Source organism: Littorina saxatilis, linkage group LG8, assembly GCF_037325665.1.
Source record: "Littorina saxatilis isolate snail1 linkage group LG8, US_GU_Lsax_2.0, whole genome shotgun sequence".
NCBI lineage: Eukaryota > Metazoa > Mollusca > Gastropoda > Littorinimorpha > Littorinidae > Littorina > Littorina saxatilis.
In genome coordinates, this window is record NC_090252.1 from 29,067,873 (window position 1) to 29,078,203 (window position 10,331).

The 10,331-nt window shown below is 42.8% G+C and overlaps 1 protein-coding gene across 2 annotated transcripts in view; it reads left to right on the top strand.

The window, feature by feature from the left end:
* The window catches only part of LOC138973236 (neural cell adhesion molecule 1-like), a 35,949-nt gene that overhangs the window by 15,833 nt on the left and 9,785 nt on the right, over positions 1-10,331 (top strand). For both annotated transcript variants that reach the window (XM_070345955.1, XM_070345956.1), the window contains exons 11-12: positions 3,562-3,689; positions 5,053-5,260. In XM_070345955.1, coding sequence (XP_070202056.1) covers positions 3,562-3,689; positions 5,053-5,260 — 336 coding nt within the window. The remainder of the gene's footprint in view (positions 1-3,561; positions 3,690-5,052; positions 5,261-10,331) is intronic.

A 10,331-nucleotide genomic window follows, 5' to 3' on the forward strand; every position in this document is an offset into this window, starting at 1 on the left:
GTTAAAACGAAGAGAGGTACAGTAAAGCACAGCGCAATCGCTACCGCGCCAAACAGGCTCGTCACTTTCACTGCCTTTTGCACTAGCGGCGGACTACGTTCAGTTTCATTCTGTGAGTTCCACAGCTTGACTAAATGTAGTAATTTCGCCTTACGCGACTTGTTCTTTCCTACACACTCACACTCACACACACACACACACACACACACACACACACACACACACACACACACACACACACACACACACACACACACACACATGTATAAATAACCACAAACGCTCTCTCTCTCTCTCACACACACACACACACACACACACACGCACACACACACACACTCACACACACACACACACACACGCGCACACACACACACACACACACACACACACACACACACACACACACACACACACACACACTGTACATACGCACACACTGTTACACTAACACATGTGCACAAAATACACACACACACACACATCGCGCGAGAGAAAAAGACCACCGAGAGGGGATGACGTCATATACATTGACGTCAAAGCCTTCCGACGTCATATTCGCGAGCTTTATCCATAGACTTGAAAACTATAGAATTTCTACCCGGCCAAAGCGGCCTTGGGTGGCGTCTGCTCAAAAAACGGGGGCGCCCATGTCACACACCGTATTTTAGTTATTATGTCCCCAATTTTTGGTGAACTTCCAACCCCAACTGTAGCCCCTGATCGGGCACAAAGAATCCTTCTTTATCATGTATTTAATATCGGCATGAACATTTCTCAAGTCGATTACCCACGTACACGCACACACGCACGCAAACACACACACACACACACACGCACACACACACACACACACACACACAGACACACACACACACACACGCACAAGTGATGTAATATTTCTATACCTGCTTCTTTTACGTTTGCTTCAAAGCGCTATTATTGTTTGTGTACAAGGCTGTCGTCAGCAAGACTGAGACTGGTCTTTTTTGCACAGAATCAAATGACGACATTTATAACAAATGACGTCATTATCAAGATTGGTACACAACGTATTATTGTGCATAATTTCTTTGTGATCCGTTGTGTTTTCGTAAAGATACAGTGTATTTAGTCACGTAAGCGAGAGACACTGGCCTAAAAAATGGCGGCAAAAAGCACATTTTCAGAGAAGGATTTTCGATCCTACATCAAAATAAGAACGGCACTTGGTAAAACGGCCGGTGACATACTTGAAGAGCTGAGAACTGTAAGCCCAGGCACAGCACCATCTCGCGCGACAGTTTTTCGGTGGGCAAAGCATTTCTCAACAGGAAAAACGTCTGTGGAAGATGCAAGGGGAAAAGTGAAGAAACCACCTGTAACCGACAATAAAATGGTGTCCCATGTGCAACGGTTAGTTGATGAAGATCCCCGAGTGAGCAGTCATTTTATCGCCGAAACACTGGACATTTCGTCGTCGTCTGTCTTGAGAGTTTTAAAACACAAACTTGGATACACAAAGGTGTGCGCGCGATGGGTACCACATTTCCTCACTGAAGAGAACAAGAGGTGTAGGGTTACGTTTGCCCAACGGCTACTCAAGATATACGACGGATGTGATCAACAACGCTTGGATGAGATCGTGACTGGAGACGAAACTTGGGTGTACTTCTTTGAGCCAAAAAGAAAAGCTCAAAACAAAGCATGGATAAAAAAAGGTGCCAATGCCCCTCGGATCGTGCGAAAAAGTCGCTCCGGCAAGAAGGTTTTATACACAATATTTTATAACACAAAGGGCGTCATTTTTCAAAAACCACGCGAAAAAGGCAGAAGCATCACTGGGGTGTACTACAAGGAAAAAGTTATTGCTGGCATCGTTCGTTACTACAAGAGAGCCAGACCAACTACAGGATTGAAAGGGATCAAATTACTTCATGATAACGCACCTGCTCACAAATCCAAGGTGGTGAAAGAGTACCTGGAGGAAGAAAACTTTGCCACATCCTCCCTACTCTCCTGATCTTGCACCCTGTGACTTTTTTTTGTTTCCTCATCTGAAAAGACAATTGGCTGGGCGTCGATTTGACAGTCGATCAGCCCTCGGATCGGCTGTTTTCCAGTGTCTGAACCAGGTGCCAAAAAACGACTTCAAACGGTCATTTCTTGACTGGGTCCAACGACTTAAACTGTGTGTAGCCGCTAAGGTAGAATACTTCGAGGGTTTGAAATAAAAAAACAACTGCATCATCTAAAGATTTCCCGGTTTTTGAGACCAGTCTCAGTCTTGGTGACGACAACCTTGTATTGATATCCGAAACACACTGGTATTGTAACCCGGTGTGATTGAGCTAGTCTCTGTTTGCTATAACTTATACTTATCGTGTCTACAAAACACCGAGACAAATGTGTCATTCTATGGGTACGTGTACGAATATCAAAAATGTGAACAACCAAGGACACTGTCTGCCAAAAGACGTACTGCAAAGATACAAGACTACTGCTCAAATCCTTTTTTTACATTTAGTCAAGTTTTGACTAAATGTTTTAACATAGAGGGGGAATCGAGACGAGGGTCGTGGTGTGTGTGTGTGTCTGTCTGTCTGTCTGTCTGTCTGTGCGTGTGTGTTTGTAGAGCGATTCAGAGTAAACTACTGGACCGATCTTCATAAAATGTTACATGAGAGTTCCTGGGTATGATATCCCCAGACGTTTTTTTCTTTTTTTCGATAAAATTCTTTTATGACGTCATATCCGGCTTTTTGTAAAAGTTGAGGCGGCACTGTCACACCTTCATTTTTCAATCAAATTGATTGACATTTTGGCTAAGCAATCTTCGACGAAGGCCGGACTTCGGTATTGCATTTCAGCATGGAGGCTTAAACATTAATTAATGACTTTGGTCATTACAAATCTGAAAATTGTAATTAAAATTATTTTTTTTATGAAACGATCCGAAATTACTTTTATTGTATTCTTGACTGTGTGTTGTGTGCAAGTGAGCCAGTATCCATGAATGTGTGTTGTGTGCAGGTGAGCCTGTATCCATGACTGTGTGTTGTGTGCAGGTGAGTCAGAATCCATGATGACTATGTGTTGTGTACAGGTGAGCCAGTATCCATGACTGTGTGCTGTGTACTGGTGAGCCAGTATCCATGACTGTGTGTTGTGTACAGGTGAGCCAGTATCCATGACTGTGTGTTGTGTGCAGGTGAGCCAGAATCCATGATGACTGTGTGTTGTGTACAGGTGAGCCATCATCCATGACTATGTGTTGTGTGCAGGTGAGCGGGAATCCATAACGACTATGTTTTGTGTGCAGGTGATCCAGAATCCATAGTGACTGTGTTGTGTACCGGTGAGCCAGAATCCATAATGACTGTGTTGTGTGCAGGTGAGCCAGAATCCATAATGACTGTGTTGTGTACAGGTGAGCCAGAATCCACAATGACTGTGTTGTGTACAGGTGAGCCAAAATATCATAATGACTATGTGTTGTGTTGCATGTGAGTCAGAATCCATGATGACTATGTGTTGTGTACAGGTAAGCCAGAATCCATAATGACTGTGTGTTGTGTGCAGGTGAGCCAGACCGCGTGATGGTCAAGTCCCCCCGCATGGGAGCCAATGCCTACGAGTACACGCTGAGCTGGGACGAGCCATTTACAGGCGGTGCAGACATTGCAAACTACATTGTGGAGTACGCAGAGGTAACATACACTTTTATTTCTCAACTTACAACTTACTTTTGGAATTTCTTTTTCCTTATTCAGTATACCATGGTGCCCATGGAAAGTGAACTTGGCAGCGTTTATCTTTGGACGGCTACTTGAAAGTTTGAAAATGTACCGTATTTACGGGACTGTAGGGCGCTTAGTTGTAAAGGCCCAACCCCCACTTTTAAGTTTCAAATGAGAAGAATTGACACAGTAGACGCTTCTGGTGTCATGACTGCAAGTCAAAAGAAGTATACAGTGTGGAAATACGTTTTCTTCTGGATGTGCGGTGAGATCAAAGAGTCTACAGTCTCAGAGCTGTTTGGTCTGGTGACCTCAGGTCAATGACCATATTTTCAGCTAAGACCAGCTGCCTGACCTAGTTTACAGACACTGACCCTCTGACCCCGGGTCAATGACCTCGTTGTAACTATGGTACCAACACCTTTGATGTTTGAGAGGTGGAAACTTTGTCCAGGTCATAGAAACAGAAACATGCATATCACTAGAGCGGCACTGTTCCCTTTCTTTGTATAGCGGTGTGGGTACATGTGTACTCTTCTTTAGCCATACACAGGGCGATATAGGTCAATATGACGCAGGGGGAAAAGTTAAGGAAAACGGTTGGCGCTTCATGGTCCCAACAGTACGGTATTCAAAAGCCTTGACAGCTTGTAAAGTACATATGCAATGTGGAAAACGGTTGGCGCTTCATGGTCCCAACAGTACAGTATTCAAAAGCCTTGACAGCTTGTAAAGTACGTATGCAATGTGGAAAACAGTTGGCGCTGTACGGTCCCAAATGTACGGTATTCAAAAGCCTTGACAGCTTGTAAAGTACATATGCAATGTGGAAAACGCCATAGATGCCTTTTGTTCCAGGTCACAAATTATTCAGATACAAATATTTTGCAGGTAAAACTATGCAAATACTGGAAAAGGAATGGTCAGCAGGTGAAAGCAGCTGGTAAAGGTTTTGCTTTACAGATGTTTGGCCCCAAACATTGAATGAATGCTGCGTTGATATGCACAGTTTGACTGGTTGTCACCACAAATTCCATTTGAAACGGCAGAAATTAATATGTAAGCGCCTAGGGCTATATCTAGATTAGGCGCATAAAAATGATCACAATAATAATAATAATAATAATGTGGACTTATTGATTCTAGCTTTTCAGTTTCAAAATGATGTGTGCAATTACCGTTTGAAGTCACACTAGAGGTGAACACAGAATCAGATGGCTTGGTGAAATCACCGATTAAATCTTTGGTTTCTATGCAGACGGTAGAGGTAAAGACAGGCTCAGAGCTAAATGGCTTTGTGCGAACACTGATTAACTCTTTGACGTCTATGCAGGCGCTAGAGGTGAACACAAACACAGAGCCATGGGCTGCCGTGCGAGTGCTGCCACAAGCCCAGACGGAGAACATCCCGGGCCAGGCGAGCACCAGTGTGGTCCTGGACAACCTGAAGAAGAACACCTTCTACCAGGCCAAGACCAAGGCCGTCAACAGGATCGGCACTTCCGATGAGACCACCTTCATCTTCAGGACAGGCTCAGGAGGTGGGTGTGGCCCTTTCTTCCCTTCTGCAAATGATCTCAACCAGTTTTATGCACGCTTCGATAAGCATGACTTCAGCGGGGAAAGGAAGGCAATGCGGGACAGGTTGACCAGTGATAGTGGGCTTACGGAAGGGGATTCCCCAATAGTGGTGACGGAAGAAGAGGTGGAGAGGGGGCTGAAGAATGTTAATGCTAGCAAGGCGGGGGGACCAGATGGGATGATGCCCAAAGTTTTAAAACTATGTGCAGAGCAACTTAGTTATATTTTTTCAGTCATTTTTAACATGTCGCTTGGTGCTAGCAGGGTACCGGCCCTATGGAAAACTTCATGCATTGTTCCTGTGCCAAAGAAAAAGACTGTGATAACCATGAATGACCTGAGACCTGTGGCACTTACTTCTGTTTGTATGTAAGTCTTTGAGAGAGTTGTTTTGTTCAAACTGAGTGATTGTGTGAAAGATTTTATTGATCCATGTCAGTTTGCATACAGGAAAAACAGGAGTGTTGATGATGCTGTGTTGAATGTTTTAAACAAGATCTACTCTCATTTAGAAAAGCCTGGCTCTTATATTCGCTTGATGTTCTTTGATTTTTCCAGCGCTTTTAATACTATACAGCCTCATGTAATGGCGGAGAAGCTTTTTAGCATGAATGTCCCAGCAGCCACCATCCTCTGGGTTATGGACTACCTGACAAACAGGCCACAGTATGTTAGGGTGGGGGGGCAATCAGTTTCAGACACAATCTGCACAAACACAGGGGCACCACAAGGCACAGTACTCTCACCTTTTCTTTTTTCTCTCTACACAGCAGATTTTAGAAGTTCTAGTGACTCCTGCCCCATAACCAAGTTTGCTGACGACACTGGACTGACCGGACTGCTGACTGATGACGACGACTCTGACTACAGGCAGGAGGTAGATAGGTTTGTGGGGTGGTGTGAAAACAACTATTTAGAGCTTAATGTGGGGAAGACAAAGGAAATGATAATGGACAACAGGAGGGGGGGACATGTACACAGGGAGATAGTGATCAAGGGGGAGGTCGTAGAGAAGGTAGAGCAGTATAAGTATTTGGGGGTGATTATAGACAATAAGTTGACATGGAAACCAAACTCTGATGCCCTTGTGAAGAAACTCCACTCTCGCCTGTACTTTTTGAGAAAACTCAGGTCTTTTAACATCAGACAAGAAATCCTTCAGATGTTTTACACTTCAACGTGCAATAGTGTGTTGTACTTTGGCTCCGTGTGTTGGGGTGGCAACATCAACAAGCAAGACAGGGATAGATTAGATAAATTCATCAGGAAAGCAAGTGGGGTGGTTGGGAGGAAGCAGGACAATTTCACATCAACACATGAACGACGACTGACTGACAAGGTACAGAAGATTTTGGCTGACGACTCGCACCCACTCAGACCGGAATTTGACAGTAGACGGACAGACAGGAGCAACAGATTCAGACAACCAACCGCAAGATCCACACGCTACAGAAATTCGTTCATTCCATCTGCAATTCACATCTTCAATTCTCAGGTGGGGCGGTAGATGCTGGTGTTGTCGCTCTGATGCACGGGGTCAGTGTTCTGTATTGTTTCAGTATTGTTGATTTTGTTTTGCATGATTATATACTCTTATTCTACTCTCTTAGACAATATGTGATAACCGGCAAGGTGCTGACTTTCGTTTGTGCATTGTTGATGGTGAATGCATGTTAATTTATTTTTAATATACTTTCTTATGTGATAACCAATGTGCTGTATTTTCTCAGGACAAAGAACAAATGTTTATTTTGAATGTTTTATGTATGTTATTATTACGGACACAAACGCTCAGCAATGCAATTTCTCTTTTAGAGATTAATAAAGTTATTGTATTGTATTGTATTGTATTCTCTCCTTTGTGTGCACTCTGTGTCCACCTGGATGTTTGTGGGGGGTCAACTTGGCTGCACAAGAGATTGGGAGAAGGGGTAAATGCTCTGAAGGTTGTATCTTTGGGATCAGATTGGCTGCTGTAGGATCAGATTGGCTGCTATAATAACAAATGGGGTGCTTTCATCCAGAAAACTGTTTGCGTGAAAGTAGAAAGAAGAAGAGTGTGTGTGTGTGTGTGTATGTGCGTGTGTGTGTGTGTGTGTGTTTTGTGTGTGTGTGTGTGTGTGTGTGTGCGTGCATGCGTGTCACTGTGTGTGTGTGTCACTTTGTGTGTATGTGTGTGTGTGTGTGTGTGTGTGTATGTGACAGTTTGTGTGTGAGTTTTTGTGTGTGTGTGTATGTTAATGTCTGTGTGCGTGTTTGTTTGTGTGTGTGTGTGTGTGTGTGTGTGTGTGTGTGTGTGTTTTGTGTGCGTGTGCGTGTGTGTGTGTGTGTGTGTGTGTATGTATGTGTGTGTGTGTGTGTGCATGCGTGTCACTGTGTATGTATGTGTGTGTCACTTTGTGTGTGTGTGTGTGTGTGTGCACGCGCGCGCGCGTGTGTGTGTGTGTGTGTGTGTGTGTGTGTGTTTGTGTGTGTGTGTGTGTGATATGGGATGAATTAGAGAGAGGGAGAGAGAGAGACTCGGAGAGAATTGAATTGAAATGGATTAAGATTGAAGGCTACGCCAATGACGGTACCCACCGTTAATTCAATTTTCATCTTCAGTTTCACAAAACAAAAAATGAAAAACGACTCAATTTTCAATATTTCGTTTTTCAATCTTCAATACGGTAAACAGAAAAACAGTTCACTTCCGTTTTTCAATATTTGATTTTCAATTCACAAATCAAAAAACGAAACAAGGTCTACTTCCGTTTTTCAATATTTTATTTTTCATTCTTCAAAACGGTAAACAGCAAAACAGTTTACTTCCGTTTTTCAATATTTCATTTTCTAAACGATAAACAAAAAACAATCAACTTCCGTTTCTTCATTTTTGTTTGAGTGCGAAGCACAAAGCCCGCGTGATAAATACAATAACGGGATGCTCCCTCAATTTCCCTGGCGCGCAAATTAAGATGGCTTTGGAGGAGTATCAGCCCATGATAATTGCCCTGCTAAATAGCGGGGAGACATACGAAAGCGTGTCAAACACACTTCGACAATCCGGGTTGGAAAGAGGAAGTTCGGCGGCCAACCTTCGGAAATTTTGTAAGGATCGTGGGATCAATCCCCGGAGCCGGACTGTGGGCGACCAGGCCTTGGATACAATGGTGTCCAGAGCGGTACAGGAGGTACAGTATAATAATAATAATAATTACAGTATTTATAATGCGCTTGTCTTATAATAATTACTTTAAGCGTGCACTCATCTCGTCAGTACATGTGTATATGTAATTGTGGAATATTATTCAGTGAGATTCGATGGCTATGGATACTAACTATCAGCAAGGGAGGCGGGAGGTATGTAGTGTTCTTGTTGTGGTGATGTTTCTAGTGTGTGTGAAGGTGAGAGGTCAGAGTGTTAGTGCATTTTTCCAGCGTCGTTGGTGTCGTCTGCTTTCGTTTCTTCGTCCAGGCAGAAGGGAAAATCACTTCCCGGTTATCATGTTCACATGATCTGTGTCTGGGCAATCATTCATTAAAAAGTAAAAGAACCAAGAGCTAATACCAATAACTATAATAATAAAAGTAACAGATAAGAGGACACACGTATACCATTTTAGGTCACAAAGTCTAAGAGCTGAATATTAATCACCTAGCTGCTTTTTGTCGAGTGCCTGTTGTTTATCACATCTCATTAGTTTCGGTTTGGACATTTTTACATCAATAATACGACTTATGCACATCATATATTCATAAATTATTGTACTATTTTAATAACATATAAAACTTATAAAGAAAGCTGGTTTGCGTTTGGGAAATTTGTGGAAGTCCATGGATACATCGTGTAATGATATCATTCACGGTACCACTGAGCCCTAGTGGATCCAATCACAGTACCATTGAGCCATAGTGGATCCAGTCACGATAGCACTCTCTAATATTGAAGTCTAGATTGATGTTGCTTGTGCACTTCCGCTCAACTGTCTTGAACTCAAGCCTGATTAGTTTTGTTGGGTTTTCTTTTATTGCTTCTTCTCGTGTGACTGAAGAATAGAGAGAACATTACACATCGTGTGTGTGGTCTCGATATATTATGGATTATTATGAGAGGGCTAAGTTTCGGCGGGGCAATGCAAGGTGAGACTAGTGTTTGGTGCATTTGTGGGGTGTGTATTGTGCTGTACTTATTGTTTGAATGTTCAAATCTTGTTCGTCTGCTGGCTACTCAGATTAGCAAGGTAAATAACGACCGGACATAAACAAACACCCGCGTGTGAAAACCGCGTACAGGCTCAGCAAGCACAGCAAGATCACATCAGTCAATTCACTTCATTCAATAACCTTTTGTGTTATTGGCATAACAATCACATGACTTATTGTCAGTTGATGGTGCAATGCACTGTGATGATGTCACTTTGAATCGCTGACATCATGAACAACAGTCAAACATCAATCATTCACAAGTATGCAGATACCACAACGAACAAATGGCTTACAGTTTCCTTCGTAACATTGTAACTAATAGCATTACATACTTTCCCCGCGAGGTTGATTTTGATCAACACAACCTCTTGTGTGAATTAATTATTGCTGCTCAGGAGGACCTATGACTTTAATAAAAAAAAAATTCTCCTGCAAGCATAAAGAATGTTTATTGTGGACCTTTATTTTTTTTATTGTTTGCGTTGTATCAATTTATTTAACGACGTGGAGAACAAGGGAGATATATAGCTGTGTATGTGCCAGTAACAGTGAATACAAATTCATTTACTTGTTCTTATGTATTTTTATTTATTTAAAGGACGTGGCATTCCCGATGAATTGAAAACACACAAACAGAACCCACTTGTGGCCCATGAGAATCTTCCGCATGCAGAAGAAGCTGCTGCTCTGTATCATGTGGAGACTGGTGGACAGCTTACTGCCCCTGCTCCATTTGCTGCACCACCATTTCCTTCCGAGGATCATCGGAAAAACAGTGAAGCTGCTTTTACACAGGCAGTGCCAGACTTAATGACACTGCTAGATTCAGCTGTCAACAGAGAT